This window comes from Aegilops tauschii, chromosome 2 (genome assembly GCF_002575655.3).
Source record: "Aegilops tauschii subsp. strangulata cultivar AL8/78 chromosome 2, Aet v6.0, whole genome shotgun sequence".
NCBI lineage: Eukaryota > Viridiplantae > Streptophyta > Magnoliopsida > Poales > Poaceae > Aegilops > Aegilops tauschii.
In genome coordinates, this window is record NC_053036.3 from 13,049,791 (window position 1) to 13,066,636 (window position 16,846).

General features: G+C 50.9%; 1 protein-coding gene and 1 pseudogene across 1 annotated transcript; both read right to left on the reverse strand.

The window, feature by feature from the left end:
• Window positions 1-3: 3 nt before the first annotated feature.
• LOC109752437 (uncharacterized) lies at window positions 4-3,559 on the reverse strand (annotated as a pseudogene).
• A 4,578-nt stretch (window positions 3,560-8,137) lies between these two features.
• Window positions 8,138-10,940, reverse strand: LOC109752436 (1-aminocyclopropane-1-carboxylate oxidase homolog 11-like). Its single transcript, XM_073509488.1, has 4 exons — window positions 10,869-10,940; window positions 9,731-10,033; window positions 8,624-8,917; window positions 8,138-8,396 (listed from the first exon to the last, which is right to left on the reverse strand). The coding sequence occupies exons 1-4, from the start codon at window positions 10,938-10,940 to the stop codon at window positions 8,142-8,144; spliced, it is 924 nt and encodes a 307-aa protein (XP_073365589.1). The 3' UTR covers window positions 8,138-8,141.
• Window positions 10,941-16,846: the final 5,906 nt, after the last annotated feature.

A 16,846-nucleotide genomic window follows, 5' to 3' on the forward strand; every position in this document is an offset into this window, starting at 1 on the left:
GAACTAGTGAGTGGGAATGGTGAGGCCAGCATGCAGATAATGAACATGATCTTCAAATGCCTTACTAGCAGATAACTCGTCACTAGCACGTCGTGTTGTGGGTCTCCGTGATGGACTTGGCTCCAGGCACTGAACTGCAACACTGAGCATGTGGTATATTTCTCCCGCGGTTTCAGCATCTGGGAGCTCGAGCCTTGAGTCCAGCAGATGTTGCAGGCTCAGAGTATTATTCTTGTTGGCCTCAGAGAGGGATGAGAGCAATTCGCCTGGATGAGATCCCATAAAGAGCTCCATGACAAGCACCCCAAAGCTGTATACGTCACATTTCTCTGTCACATTTTCTGTATATGCAAGCTCTGCAATCATTGAATATTAATTAGTACTCCCTGCGTCCCATAATGTGCATTTTTTTGTTACCCGCAAAAAGAAAAGAAAAAAATGGTTTGATTTTTGTTTACCTGGGGCAAGATAACCCTTTGTCCCTGCAAGCCTTGTGATATTATTGCCATCAATATTTAGAATTTTAGCCGTACCGAAATCAGAGATGCAAGCTCTAAATTCCTGATCAAGCAAAATGTTTTTACTTGTTATATCTCTGTGGACTATTGGTGACCAACAATCATGATGCATGTAGGCCAAAGCGTGAACCACATCTAGCACAATATGTATCCGCCTTCTCCAGTCCAATTCAACTGCCCTTCCATTGATCCCCAGTGCTTCTGCCAAGTCCCCTCTCTCCATATATTCATATATAAGGAACTTTCCTTGGCTACAGGAACAATACCCAAATAGCTTTACGATGTTCCGATGCCGAATCTGCACCAATGCCTCAATTTCGCGATGGAAGAGTGACCCCTTCGCGCAACTCTCATCTTCAATAACGCACATCTTCTTCACCGCAAATATTTCTGATGTTGGAAGCCTAGCCTTGTAGACAGATCCATATCCCCCAGTTCCTATGCAATGAATCTCACTAAAATCATTGGTTGCTTCAACAATTTGTTTGAACACGTTTGCCCCATCAAAACTCCAAATAGAGAACACATTTTTTTGTGTTACTTTGTCCGTGTCAATTGCCTTGGATTTGTTCCTTTCATGTTGAAACATCAATACAAATACAACAAGAACAAGAGACATCAGCACAGGGACCACTGCTAGTACAAGTGTTTTGTATCCTTTTCTTTTCCCTTGGTTCACAGTTGTACTACTACAATGGGGGAGTCCGGTCACTACACCACATAGCATCTTATTATGCATGAACCACTTCAACGGGGCTCCTTGAAAAAGCTTACTCTCTGGGACTACTCCTTCCAATTCATTGTAAGATACATCAATGGATATCAAGCTTTCCATATTCTTAAATGATTGAGGGATGGATCCATTAAGTTCATTGTGTGAAAGATTCAAAGTATCTAGCATGATCAGGCCACTAAGTTGGCTTGGTATTGCCCCAGTAAATGAATTATCACTCAAATCCAACATGTATTGTAAGTTGTGCAACACCCCTAATGCGGTAGGGATGTTTCCTGTAAAGTTATTTCCGCTCAGGTTCAATGATCGAAGCTCTAAACAATTCCCAATTGACCCATGTACCAAACCACTTAGGTTATTTGATGACAAATCAAATAACTGTAGACTAGATAGTGCTCCGATTTCTTGTGGTATGCTTCCATGGAGCAAATTGTCTGCGAGGTTCAACTGGAACAAGTTTTTTAGATTGCTCAGTTCAATTGGAATATATCCTTCAAGCTTGTTTGATGAGAGATCAAGTATCCCTAGCTGAGTTAGCCGCCCCATATTTATGGGTATTTCCCCCGTCAGGTTGTTGTTTGAGAGGCGTAGCATGGTAATATTTTGACTTTCCCCCCAAAGAGAAGATTATTTTCCAAAGAGTTTATTCGAGCTCATATCCATATAGTTAAGACTTGGATGACCTCCCAACTCAGAAATATCTCCTTCTATTTGATTCCTTTCAAGACGAACTCTAAATAGGCTTCTACAGTGTAGCAAACTTGATGGCACTGGTCCATCCAGACTGTTATTAGATGCAGTTAAATGCCTGAGCTTGCCTCCAGAGCACAACCCAGGTGGTAGGGGACCAGAGAGATTATTATTGTCGAGTTCCAGAACTTCAAGATCCCATAAGGTGCCAATTTCTAGAGGAACATGTCCAGAGAACTGATTATCATCGAGGTGTAAGGTAGTGAGCTTTGTCAAATTTCCAAAGATATTGGGGATATAACCCGTGAGTTGGTTATCACGAAGGACCAGGATAGTTAGGTTACTGAAACTGCCAAAGTTATTGGGAATAGTACACATTAGTTTGTTTACACTAAGATCCAACCCTTCAAGATTCACTAGGTAACCTAGTTCACGAGGAATACACCCGGAAAGTGTATTGCCCCATAGATACAATTCAGTGAGGTTAACCAAACTCCCGAAGGTATTAGGTATGGAGCCGTTGAAATTGTTGGAGCTAAGAGCCAACTTTTTAAGATTCACCATGTAACCTAGTTCTCGAGGTATACACCCAGAAAGTTGGTTACCCGATAGGTACAAGCTAGTGAGGTTTGTTAAATTTAAGAAGGTACTAGGGATGGAATCAACAAGTTTGTTGTTTTCAAGGTACAACTCTTTTAGATTCAACAAGTAACCTAGCTCTGGAGGAATGCATCCGGAAAGTTGGTTATCCGCTAGGGACAAGAGTGTGAGGTTGATCATGCCTCCCAAGGTACCAGGGATGAAACCCATCAATTTGTTGCGGGAGAGAACCAACTCCTTTAGATTCACAAGGTACCCTAGCTCTCGAGGAGGATATCCAGATAATTGGTTACCATAAAGGTACAAGACAGTGAGTTTAGTGAGATTCCCTAAATTACTTGGAATGGGGCCTGTGAGGTTGTTGTTGGCAATATGTACCCTGAGCAGCTTCTTTAGGTAGCCTAGTTCAGTCGGGATGGGACCAGACAAGTGATTGGCAGACAAGTCCAGCTTCACAAGTCCCGCTAGTTGTCCTATTTGGCTTGGTATTTCACCGGAGAGTTCATTCTCCTGGAGCATTAAGCAGCGTAGGTTTCTCAAGGATGCAAGAGCAGGTGGTAAAGGGCCCCTTATCTGATTGTGTTGAAGAAGCAGGAACCGGAGCTCTCTGAGTGACCCGATGCTCGACGGGATCCTCCCGGTGAGCCTGTTGCGCGAGAGCTGGATGCTCGTCAAGGTCGCCAACGCCGTGAAGTTGAGGGCGTCGAACTCCCCCTGCAGCCGCAGCCCCGGCAGAGAGATCTTGGTGACCACCTCTTGGTGCATTGCTCCATCCTTGCCGCATGTGATGCCATGCCAGCTGCATGGCCATGTATTGTGGTGCCCCCTTCCCCAGGATCCCAGCTGGGCTGGGTGGCCTTCTAGCGTGGCTTTCCAGGCAAGGAGCGCTCCTGCTTGTTCTTGCAGGGATGGCACTGCCTTGGCCGGGGCAAACGTGGCTAGCAGGAGACTGCAGAGTGAGATGAAGGGTAGGCAATGGGAAGTCTTCATGACTATTCCTTAGCTGTGGTGGGATCTTGGCCCTGTGTGTTCACCTATATATATGTTAAGTTGGTAACTCCCAGCCCAGGTGGGTAGACCGTTCATTTGCCTCCGCGTACGACTGGAAAGGGCCCTAATTTTAGTGAAAAATATGTAATAATATCGCCTCGTTCTAGCCTGGAAACCGTGTCCACGTAAATTCTGGTTCTAGATGTTCTTTGTAAATAATTTATGTCGCCTCGTGTTAGCATGGAACCGAGGCAAAGGTCTGCAAAGTAAAGCAGAGCAGTGAGCTTTGGGGAGTTTATATATAAATACAAAGAAAAAAGGCGATGCACGTGTTTCCTTTTCCTTTGTCGTCATTGACTGGTGAGAAAAGGTGAGCATGGGATTCAACGAAAGGATCTTTCCGTGCTCCTCATTTCAAGGGGGGCAATGACTGGTACAAGTGCACTAAGCTTGAACCATCTCTACAAAACTTGAGTGCGCTCGTCCCTAACTGTGACCTCATGTTGACCGCACCGCACTTGATGCTACAGCTTTTTTTTTTTAAAGGGTGGAAGACCCCCGGCCTCTGCATCTGCATCTGGGAGACCCCCGGCCTAAAGAGGGACTACGACGCAAAATCGCCATCATCGCTCGATCCCAAGGAGATCCAGGGTTTCCCCTGGAGTTGCCCGCGCTGTCAAGGACCAGACAAGGGTAGAATCCCGGCGGATCTGCCCAGCTGCCGACGAGACGCATCCGCCACCGTGCCGACGTCAGACCAGCGATCAAGGCCCACGCTTGGGCATAGATCCGGCCGCGACCCGATCCGGTCACGCCGCCGCCGTCCCTGGCGACCGCGACGCACCAGATCACGAGGCCTCCTGCCGCGGGGGAGCGAAGTCGCCGAGGCGCCGCCACCACCTGCCGTGGCGTCCGGCCCGCCGCCACGCTCCGGCCCGGGGGCACCGGCCGGCGCCAGCCCCACGCGAGCGAGAGGGCCCGAGTCCCCGCCGCCATCGGCGACGACCAGGCTTCGCCTGGCCGCGCCCTTGGGCGATGGCGAGGGAGGAGGAGGAGGAGTGGGGGAGGGCCGGCCGACGGGATCTGGGGCCCTCCCGGCCGCCCACGCGGGGGGCGACTCGGGTGGAGGAGGAGATGCTACAGCTCTACATGCATATATCACGGATTATCGCGTTGCCCGGAGTTAGAGCATCTTAAGCCGGACCTCTTAAATCCGTCTCGAACGTTCGGTCACAAAAAAGTGATCCAACTGGACCTCCCGAACCACGGAAAAATGCTGGGCTAACCGGCACCCTTCATATCCAGCCCAAATGTAGGGCGGATATGAGGCTGCCGGGCGCGTCTGCCACGTCCGCCCGACACACCACTGTCCCACCCTGACCCCACAAAATCCCTCTTCGGAGCAAACCCTAGGCTCATTTTACTCCGCCCCGTTCTGCTCCCGAACGCTCCCCTTTCCCCAATCTGTCCAATCTCGATCGCCGGCGACCATGTCCAGCACCGGCAACCAGTTCGACAAGATATTCGGAGACGAGGACGAGTTGGCGCTCCGTATCGTGCTGGAGCGCTCGCGGGGTCGATACGGGCGGCAACTCCGGTTCAGATGCGACGCCACCTATCGCCCGTCGCCGATCCTTCCCTCCCCGCGTGTGGATCTGCGAGGGCAGCCCAATTGGCGTCGCCCGCCCAACAGCCTCCTCCACCTCCGGCTGCTGCTCCACACGGGCAGTGGTGGGTTCTAGTGCCCGCTCCGCCGGCGCCGCGAATGCGGACTCTGGAGTTGGAGGCATGCGCTGCCCGCCGTGAGAGGCAGAGTGCATGGGAGATGGGGGTCGCGTTCGACGCGGGTGCGCAGTCCGCCTGTCGCCGCCACATGATGCCGATGCCTGAAGAGGAGGAGCGTCTCCTTGAGTGGGTGTACCTTCGGTCACTTACCATGGCGGAGATGGACGCCCGGCGGCTCCGGAGAATCAGCGCTAAGCAGCTTTGGCTCGGCATTGAGTAGTCCGAGCAGGAGGCGGCGTAGGCAGCGGCGGAGGCGGTGAGGGTGGCCAAGCTCAAGCGTAAGCAGGACCACATAGTCCGGCGCTTGAAGGGCTACATTATCATCTCCGAATCCTCCTCCTCCGACGGGTCCGACACGGATGGCTCCGACATTGACCCACCTCCTGCCGCGAACGCCTGCGACAGCGCCGACGACCGGAAGGGTAAAGGGCCGGCGAGGAAGTGGTGAATTCCAGCCTTCTTCGTGTTTATATAATCTAGCTCCTATCTAGTTAGCATTTGCCGGACGATTGAACTGTGTGAATTATGCCCGTTTGGTGATCTTTTGACGATGTTATGTGAATTATGCCCATTTGCTACCGATTTATGTCATTTTGCTGTTGATTTTGGCCGATTGATGATCTATGTAGTATGTTGCATAATTTCGTATAGATATAGGGTGCCGGATATGAGATGCACGGCTATGGAGGCGTGAATTTAGGGACTGTTCGGTCACTATCCGTGGACGCACCCGGGCACGTCCACGGACGTATAGGGTGCCGAATTTGACAAGTCCGCCTTTAGATGCTCTTAAGGAGAGAAATAATCAAATTCTAGCAAAGCTTGAGTAATATTACTATTATAAAGGATGACGGATGACCCGCCTCCCTGGTCTCATGGCGGGAGAATAGAAATAATCCAATTCTAGCAAAGGTTGAGCAATAGTTTTCTCGCTCCCGATGTCACCATGGTAGAGAAAGCCCGGGAGAAGTTGCTCGCTCACGTGGTGGCGGCACTCAGGGGCGACAAGGGCGACCTCAAGATGTACCTGATCATCGTGTCCCATGCCAACAGGCGCATCGAGAGCGGCGAGGAGCTGAAGCTGTGGCATGCCTCGCTGCTGGCGTCGTGCTCAACACCACCGCCGCCATGTTGCTCCTCGAGGCGTTCCCCCACATCGGTCCGCGGCTTGTTTTCTCCTTCTAGCACGTCGTCAGCAGCTTCGTGGGCTAGCTCACGGACCACGAGGTGCCCATGCTCTGCAGGCTGCCCTGGTGCGTTGAGGCGCTGCCCGATGCGGCCCTGCGCCTCATGACGACCTACACGTCGGAGCTGCTCAAGTTGTCCGCGCCAGCGACGGGGGCGTGGAGCGTGGCGGGAGCATGGGGGAGGGCGTCATTGTGGGCATCCTCGACAACGACATCAACCCATGTCATGTGTCCTTCCTCGACGATGACATGCCGCCGCCGGCCAAGTGGCACATGGGTGCCACTTCACCGGTGAGGCATCGTGCAACAAGAAGCTGATCGACGGGCAGTCCAGGGGCCCACAGGAGCACGACAAGCACACCTCTGGCACCATCGCCAGGAGGGGGGCGGGTTGGTGCGGGACGTCGAGCTGTTTGGGGCCCAGGCCAGGACGGCGTCCGTCATGGTGCCACGCGCGCACCTGGCATGCTACGAGGTGTGCCTCGCTAACACCTGCTCGGCCACAGAGGTCCTCTTTGTCATGCAGATGGGCGCGTTCCAGGATAGCGTCGAAGTTATCTCCATGTCCCTCGGCGACGACATGGAGACGAGAAAGCCGTTCTACAAGGACCTCATCGTCGTTGGCAGTTTCCCAACCGTCATGTCTGACCTCTTCGTCGGCACCAACACCGTGAACGCTAGCTCGCTCGAGCGCACCCTCACAAAATGCGCTCTGTGGCTGCTCACCGTCGCCGCCAGCACCATGGGCCGCCGCCTCATCTCCAGAGTGGAGCTCGGCAATGGGATGGTGCTTGACGTCGAGAACCTCAAGTGGTACAAGCGTGTCAGGGACAACCCTTTTCCCCTTCATCTTCATCGCGGGAATGTTTGCCGACGGCGTGCTCAACACCGTAGACGTCCGCAGCAAGATCGTGGCGTGCCAGCGCAAGGAGGACCCCATCATGCTCTCGGAGATGATCCAGAAGGCGGGCGGCGTGGGCATGGTCAGTTGGTCGCCGCGTCGCGCATGACGCACGCCGACGGTGAGATGATCATGGCGTACATCAACTCCACGCCCAACGTGCTGGCCTTCGGTTTAATGCGCCAGAGGATTGAGTTCACGGTGAAGCTCAAGAGAGGCGCCAGCCGCCAATGGCACCGCGGAGGGCAGCCTCCGGTGGGTCTCCGACAAGCGCTCCGTGCACAGCCTAATCGCCGTGCTCTTCGAACCATTGCCCAACAACTGATTAGGACCATCTTCCCAGCAAGAGCTCTTTTCTGGTTTATATGGAGTAGCAGCTGTTTCAGATAGGCAAGATAACTAAAGATTGAACAGTTTGGCAAGGGCAAGTCCTATGATGCTGAACACCTCAAACAAAAGGAATGCAATCAAGAATTCTACATGAAACAGTTCGATGCTCGCTGCCCCGCCCGCCCGCAGGTGCATAGATCCAACCTTTGTTTTTATATGATCTGACATGGATCATAATTAAGGGGAAGAAGATCACAAACCATGGAACAAAGTTGAATTTCTTCTGTTCCACTAAAATACACCAGGAGATGAAATGAAACTTGTGGTGCACTCCTGTACCATTTGAGCTGTACATAATATTCTAGCACTTGTGCTACCATTTTACTGCACAAACTCACCTTCACAATTCACAACCGGAAATCAGAGATAGCAGTTTTCGCATCTAACCCGATGGAGTAGTAATGTTTGATGTAATCTCTGACGAGGGTCTCCCTGTACAATGGCCGGTTCTCATCGGACAACATCTCCTTGATCAGACCGTACATTCTCATAGAGGCAGGGTGGAAATGCGTGCTGAAGAAGCACGTGATTGAGACCCTCGGCGCGGCGTTCTTCGCCACCACCCTATGGTCCACGCTCCTGAACCCATCGTTGGAGATCGACTGGACATTTTGAACAAAAGAGTCAGTTCCACACGACGCGAGTTACTGATCAATGCTCGCCTTCAGTGGGGGAGCTAGCGGGGAACCAGGGGGGGGGGGGGGGGGGGCAAATAGAAAATATGCACCTTGGGGGGGGGGGGGGCAAATGACAACAATCTTTTAATTTAAGGCTCTTAACGCCACTGCTCGCCTTGAATGAATAATTCTGCTTCGAATGTTCAGTGTACCCGTAGGAGATCGCCGATGTTGACAATGAACGCTCCCGGTGTCGGTGTGACGTCTATCCACCGGTCCTCATGGAGGAACTGTAGGCCACCAATTTCGTCTTGGAGAAGTATGGTGAGGAAGCCAGAGTCTGAATGCCGGCTTGTCCCGATGGCAAGTTCAGGCTGGGGGCACGGAAGGTAATAGTGGCAGAATATGATCTGTCCTTGGTTGCACTCTATATCAGTTAAGTAGCTCGGTTTGAGCCCAAGAGCTTCCGAGAGCAGCTCAAATAAAGTGCTCCCCAAATTCTTCACCTGTTTGGCGTATTCAAACAGAGCATCGCTGTGAATCAACTATTGAGTGTCTTTTTTAGAACATGTGATTTAAGTAACCTTTCCTGAATATTCACAAAAAAGACCTATAGAAAGTAATTTGACTACAGAATTTAGCTCTTGTCATTTTGTCAATAACCAAGGAATAACTTATACTAACAATATACCCTCCATATACCCTCCATATAGGTATAAATTATAACGTTACTACTAACTGTAAATCGCTCCTGTCAGAATAACGCAGAGAAAGAGAGCAACCGGTATCTATTGTTGGGAAGAAAAAAAATACATTTTGCACATAGTCTATCATCAGGAAAACCGAAAATAAATAATCAATAGTAAATCAGTAAATCTCATGAACTTACTATGGTTCAACAAGAAATTTCATTTCAATTAGAAATAGCACAGTCCCATTCTTAAGCATTAACAGAACATGTAAAGTGGTTCCATTCCCATCAGTATGGTGGTTCCCTTCCAACTTCAATTCCAAAACAATGACATTTGTTCAGTTAGTAGTTGGGCAAAATGAATATTATCAACATTTGGTTGGTTTGGTATAAATTATCAGCCTATCAGAACAGATTTGTGTGTAGTTTACATGCTTCTTAAAAGAAAAACATCAAAATGAAAATATGTCACAAATTCAATTGACCATCGCCATATGATTTGGTGTCAAACTGAAGTCATTTATCTATGTATACATAAATAGAGTAGTTTGAAATACTGGTTGAGAAGTCGAGGTAAAATTTTCAATGCTTCCTTCGAATCTGGCAGAATCGTCTGGCTCGCAAACACCAGCTGGAATAGGGGACGCTCGATGGACTCGTCGGGGTCTGTGCCAACGATCACCGCGGCTGCACCTTCACCGAAGAGCGCCCGACCAACCAGCGTGTCGAGGTGGGACTCGTGCGGGCCACGGAAGGTCACCGCGGTGATCTCCGAGCAGACCACCAGCACGCGCGCGCCGCAATTGTTCTCAGCGAGGTCTTTGGCTAGGCGAAGCTCCGTGCCGCCGACATTGTACCTTAAATGCCTGTTAGCAACCTCTTGGGCTTGTTTACTAATGTCCTTCAGGGCATCAGCGATCTCATGGCGAGCCTACCCCTTGATGAACAATCCAGCCATCTTCTTTGTGAGCTGCTTGAGCTTGTTCAGAGTTGGTTGTAGGCTTGGAGTCTTCATCGACACACACCAGGAACTTATCGACGACGTCCTCTGATGTCTACTATGCAACTTTATTCTTGTAGACTCGTGCTGGGCCTCCAAGCTCAGAGTTTTGTAGAACAGTAGCAATTTTCCCTCAAGTGGATGACCTAAGGATTATCAATCCGTGGGAGGTGTAGGATGAAGATGGTCTCTCTCGAACAACCCTGCAACCAAATACAAGAAATCTCTTGTGTCCCCAACACACTCAATACAATGGCAAATTGTATAGGTGCACTAGTTCGGGTGTAATATTGATGGTAGAAATATATTTTTATAATCTGAATAAATAAAAACAGCAAGGTAGCAAATAGTAAACGGGCACAAAAATGGTGTTGCAATGCTTGAAAATGAGGCCTAGGGTCCGTACTTTCGCTAGTGCAATCTCTCAACAATGCTAATATAATTAGATCATATAACCATCCCTCAAAGTGCGATGAAGAATCACTCCAAAGTTCCTATCTAGCGGAGAATATAATGATAAATTGTTTGTAGGGTACAAAACCACCTCAAAGCTATTCTTTCCGTTCGATCTATTCAAGAGTTCATACTAAAATAACACAAAGCTATTCTTTCCGTTCGATCTATCCTAGAGTTCGTACTAAAATAACACCAAAAACAATTCATATTCATAATACTCAATCCAACACAAAAAACTTCGAAGAGTGCCCCAAGATATCTACTGGAGAAACAAAGACAAGAAAGGGCATCAACCCTATGCATAGATTACCCCAATGTCACCTCGGGAATCCACGAGTTGAGTGCCAAAACATATATCAAGTGAATCAATACGATACCCCATTGTCACCACGAGTATTCAATTGCAAGACATATACCAAGTGTTCTCAAATCCATAAAAGTATTCAATCCGATAACAACGAAATCTCAAAGGGAAAGACTCAATTCATCACAACGAGATAGAGAGGGGAAAACACCATATGATTCAACTACATTAACAAATCCCGCTATACATCAAGATCGTGACATCTCAAGAACACGAGAGAGCGAGAGTGAGATTAAACACATAACTACTGGTACAAACCCTCAGCCCCGAGGGTGGACTACTCCCTCCTCATCATGGTGGTGGCCGGGATGATGAAGATGGCCACCGGAGATGATCCCCCCCTCCTGCAGGGTGCCGAAACAGGGTCTAGATTGGATCTCGTGGATACAGAGGCCTTGGGGCGGCGGAATGTAACACCCCGCATGTAACTTGCCATATTTGTAACTCCGACTCTTGCCATTTCCGGCTATGTGTTATGTTTTTCCCTCCGTTGTCGGGTTTTGTCTTTCGTTTTGTATTTTGTCATGTCATGCATTTTCATATCATGTCATCATGCGCATTGCATTTGCATACGTGTTCGTCTCATGCATCCGAGCATTTTCCCCGTTGTCCGTTTTCCAATCCGGCGCTCCTATCTCCTCCGGTGCACCCCTCTAGTTTTCTTTCGTGTGCGTGTGTCAAACTTTCTCGGAATGGACCGAGGCTTGTCAAGTGGCCTTAATATACCACCCGGAGTCTACCGGTCAAGTTTCGTTCCATTCGGAGGTCGTTTGGTACTCCAACGGTTAACCGGGCATCCGCAAGTCCATTTGAGTGTCCAGCAAAAACCCCCTCTAAAACCAGCCCAAAACCCACCAAACTCTCTTCCATGCTCTAGGTCGTTCGATCACGATCGTGTGGGCGAAAACCGCACCTCATTTGGAGCCTCCTAGCTCCCTCTACCTATTTATATGTGTGCATCCCGAAAAACGGAATCGCAGACGAACCCTAGCGTCCTCCACCTCGCGCCGCCGGACAACGTCCGCCCGCGCAGGCGGACGAATCGCAGCGCGCCACGTGTCGCCGCCGGATCCTCCACTGCCGCGGCCCGCGAGCCCGCCGCGGGCCCGCCGGCCCGCACCGCCACCGCGCGTGCCCGCCGGCCCGCACCGCCACCGCGCGTGCCCGCCGCCACCTCGCCTTCCGTGCGCGTCGCCGGAGTTCGCCGCCGTCCGCCGCCTCCGGCCGGAGCTGCGCCACCCCGCCGCCGGCCGGCTCCGCTGCGGCTCGCCGCCCGCCGCCGCTCGCCCTCCCCGCCGGCGCCGCGCCACCGCCGGCCCCGCCGGCCATCTCCTCCTCCTCCGGCCGCTCCGGCCACCGGAGCCCCGAGCCCGAGCCCGAGCTCATGTAGCCTTCGCTCGATCCAGATCCAACTGCCGTACGTTGACTTTCCCTCGACCTCGTTTTTTTTCTCTAAGTCTCCAGATTTCATCAGCATGTGCCTCTGTTCGTGATGCGATAACTTCTTGCATGTAGCTCCGATTCGCGCGTGTAATATGTAAAATTGTTCGTCTCGTGATGCTCTTCATTTTGTTCAATTGCACCGTGTTCATTAGAGGTCATATTGATGCCCAAATCTTCATTGGAAGAGGGCTAGTTGCTGTTAACTCTGGTTCTTATCAGAACTTGGAGATTTGTCATTTTCGTATCATTTAATCTGTGCATCTTTTGAGCATGAGCTCTACATGTGTTTTGAAGTATGCCATGCCATCTTTCCAGTGGTGTAGTCCTTCTATTTTTTTGATCTCTGTGGTGACTACCACAAGCATGCAAAGTAGGCCCCGTAATATTTCTGAGTTCAGGGACTTAGTGATTTCTTTAAGTCCTCGTCAGCTGTAATTTTGTTGCCATGTAAACTTGATGTTACAGAGAGATCCATGAATATTTTGGAGATGTTCAGTAAGGATGATTTGTATATATAGTTGTAATTGATCCATTCCTGCAATTATGTGCAATTATGGAGTGCCATAGCATGACTCAATCTTGCTCTACTTTTGCTATAAAATATTTCTGGCAGATTCTTAACATGATATGCAATTTTGCCAAGCTTATTGTAGTTGATCCATACATGCTATGCAATTGTTCTTTCCATGGATAGCTTCATAAACATGCCATATTTCTGTAGGTGTGCTTGGTTTGTAGTTCATTGCTCTGTAGTGAGTGCATTAAGCTCACAAAGAGACCTACATATTATTATTTCTGCCATGCTCTGTTTTCTGCTAAGTCTGGAACCTGATAACGAAACTTGCTATGTTTACATGCTTGCCATCATATCTTCTGGTCCTTTTTGGCTTATGGTCAGTAAGGGACTTTTGTCATGTGCATTTAGTAGAACACTTCCATGCCTTGTGTTGCTATGTTAAGTTCCTGTAGCATGTTGATTTCATGCTCTGAACATAGCTACCTGATGCTGATTCCTGCCATGTCCAGTTTTTCACTAAGTCTGTGATCCTGTAATCTTTTGCACTTTTGCCATGCTTGTTTGAGCTTGATATGTTGTGAACTAGCCGTAGCTTAGTGTTCATCTTTTGTCAAGCATCTCCTTTAGATTACTGTCATATGCTTTGTTACTATGTTGGGGTGCTGTAGTATTGTTGCTTGTTGCATTTTAAATGCTATCATGCTGTTAATCACATATTCTTGTCATTCTTGTTTTGCTTGCCATTTGCAAACCGTGCATCCGATTCCGGTGATCTTTATATCGATTTCGACCGAAATCATCTCATCTTTCCAGTAGCATGCTTGGTTTGCCAAGTTACTGCCATGTTCATCATTTTCCTTCCGGAGCACGCACATGCATCGCATATCATATCTTGCATATCATACATGTTTTGCATCATGTTGTTTGCGCATTTCTCGTTGTTGATTGTGGTTCCGTTTGTTTGTGTTCTTGTCTTGGGTAGAGCCGGGAGACGAGTTCGTGAACGAGGAACCTGTCGAGTACTGTTGAGGATATAGACCTTAGAGTCACCCGCCAGGAGGGGCCGGGTTACTCGTAGGGTCGTTGCCAGAAGCCCGGAGCCAAATTTCAAGATAATGGGCCGGAGGTGGGCTGAGACCCGGATATGTCTTAAAGCCCGTAGTTACAATCATTGTTATAGTAGACTTGTAGTGTAAGGCAAGTATTGTTAGAGTCCGAGCCGGACGCTCTTATGAGCCGGCCGGGACTCTAAGGGCTGCTGGGCGTCAGCTTCCCTATATAAAGGAAGGACCCGGCAGCGGTTCAAGGGCGACAACAATCTCATCGAGAGCCGGGCATAGCTGTTTAGCTCCCTGGCGATCGTAACCCTAATCAATAACACCTCGAACTGGACGTGGGCTTTTACCTTCACCGTAAGGGGCCGAACCAGTATAAACCCTCGTGTTCCTTGTCCCGCATAACCCCTTCAAGATTCCTAGTTGCGATGGCTCCACGACTAAGTCCTAGCCCAAGGACATCTGCCGTGACAATTCCACGACAGTTGGCGCCCACCGTGGGGCCAGCGCACGGTGGATTTGAGTTCTTGAAGGGCAGCTTCGAAGGGCTCAAGGGATACGCTGTGGGCCGGATGACCAAGAGCCGTCGCGGCAAGCTCTACATCAACGATGCGGACTGGGGCCCCAACGCCGGCTCAATTGAGTACGGGTACCGGGTCCCCTTTGGCGGAATTCATGTCTTCATTGGCAAGATTGGTGAGCTGGGCCCCGAGCCGGATCTCCGCGCCGATCTCATCGAAACAGCTCAGCGCGCACGACCCGCCCGGGCCCGGCCTGCCTTACGGCGCACTTTTGTGGGATGCATCCATGGAGGGCCCTCTGATCCATCCGGGTCTGGTGATGAGGCGGCCGCCGGCTCTGACGGCGAGTCGGCCACTGATGAATCAAACTCGTTGTACCAACTTCAAGATGGCAGGTTCATGGGCTGTTCCGACGGCGACAGTATTCTGGACCTTTTTGAGCCGCCAAGTCAGGTTGGAGTTTTTATGGCTGGTGCGCAGCCTGTTCAGAACCCCGCCGCCGGATCGGGAAACCCGGTGCCTTCCCCGGCTCAGGTGCTAATGGATCTCACGGACAAGATGACGGCCCTGTTAACTGCCACGGTTGACCCGGCAGATCAAGCTCAGCATGATGCGGAGGTGGCACAGTTAAAATTGGATCTGATAAAAGCTAAAGAGGATCTTGCAGCGGAAGGGATCAGGTTGGCTGCGGAGCGGGCGGCTCTCGACGCCCGGACTCAGCTGATTCAACCGCAGTCCTTCCAACTCACGATGGATCAGAACGCGGCCAATGAGGTCATGAGAAGGAGGCATCAGAAGGACCAATCTCGACTCCCACCGGTTTACGATCCACGCAATCTCTTCAACACGCCGGGTGCAGGGTCTAGTAACCCGCCAGGGGTCACTGCGCCCGGGTCGGGACCCCTTATTCAGCCACGGGTGATGGGGCCTCCCCAGGTGCCCCCTCCCCCGCCTCAGTATGTGCCAATACCCCCGGGGCATTATGATAACCCGCTGGAGAACATGGTGGCGGCGGCAGCACGACTGACGGCTCTCCCCGCGGACGGCGACTCTCCGGCGGCCATCGAAACCCGCCGGGTGAGGGAACTCCTGCAGACGGCTCTGGCACAGCAAGAGGCGTACTCCTACAGCCGGGACAGGATCCACTCGACCCCTCGTCCAGGCCAGAGCCCGAGTTACAGCCGGCACATGGTCTCAGCAACCGGCTCAAGTAATGTCCGACGCCATGATCCGCCCCCTGACCATGGCCCGGTTCATAATGGAGCCTTTTACGCAGCAGCCCAAGCACGACAAGAGGCGGAGCAGGCGCCTCAATTGACGGTTTACCAGACCCCCCCGGCGTATCCAACGACTTCCGTTGATGTGGGTATTTCTACCAGAACCGGGGGTGTCCCTTGTTTGGTGCCAGCCATCCGTAATGAACGTCTACCTAAGGACTTCAAGGGCCCTAGGAAGGTGCCTAACTATACAGCAGACTTACAGCCTGCAGCCTGGATTGAGAGCTATGAGATGGCTATGGAATTGCTAGAGGTCAGTGAGGCGGCCATGGCCAAATATTTCACCATGATGTTAGATGGAACTGCCCGCACGTGGTTGAAAGGGCTGCCACCGAACTCCATTGGGTCTTGGGCTGAGCTGAAAGCCCGGTTCATTCAAAACTTCAAAGATACCTGTAGGCAGTCTATGTCAATTGTGGATTTGACTAACTGTAAGCAGCAGGAGGGTGAATCCACGACCCATTGGGTTCGCCGGGTCAAGGAGATCATACATTCATCGGATAAGATGGATGCCGGTTCTGCAGTCTTAATGTTGGAACAAAACTGTCGCTTTGTGCCCCTAAAGATGAAACTTGGGCGGCTTAAACGGGACTGCACTGATATGGGTACACTAATGGCGGCTCTTGTCAAGTACGCCGATTCTGATGGTACCAAGGATCCCCCTTCAGATGATGAAAGGACAGGGAAGGGAAAGAAGAACGGCAATGGCAAGGGTCCTCAGTTTAACCCGGGGAATCAAGGAGGAGGCAAGCGCAAGGCCGATGGCAGCCTGGAGTTCGTAGCCAACACCCAAGGTAACAACTAGCGACGCAAGGGGAGACCCCCTCCCCGAGGCGGCGGGTCAGGACCTTCTCTGGAGCAACTGTTGAATGAACCTTGTCCGAGACACGGCTCTAGAGAGAAGCCAGCGACTCATCTGTGGAAGGATTGTGCCATCATGAAGGCCTTTAAAAACTACAATGGCCCGGGCGGCGGCTCAGGTGCCGGCGGCTTAGGCGCTGGCGGCTTTCATGGCCCGGGGGGCGGCTCAAATTCCGGTCCTCAGAACGGTCAAGGGGGCTTTAATCAACAGTCTAGTCAGGGTCATCAACAGCAGCAGGGGGGTTATCAG

Bases quoted from the DNA above. Each gene is read 5' to 3' on its own strand.
- LOC109752436 (XM_073509488.1), bottom strand. From the start codon at position 10,940: ATGGGGTATCGTATTGATTCACTTGATATATGTTTTGGCACTCAACTC. The intron at 10,034-10,868 runs GTAATCTATGCA...ATCAAGGGGTAG, and splicing joins ATTCCCGAGGTGACATTGGG to GCTCGCCATGAGATCGCTGA. The intron at 8,918-9,730 runs GTGTTTGCGAGC...TACGCCAAACAG, and splicing joins AGCGTCCCCTATTCCAGCTG to GTGAAGAATTTGGGGAGCAC.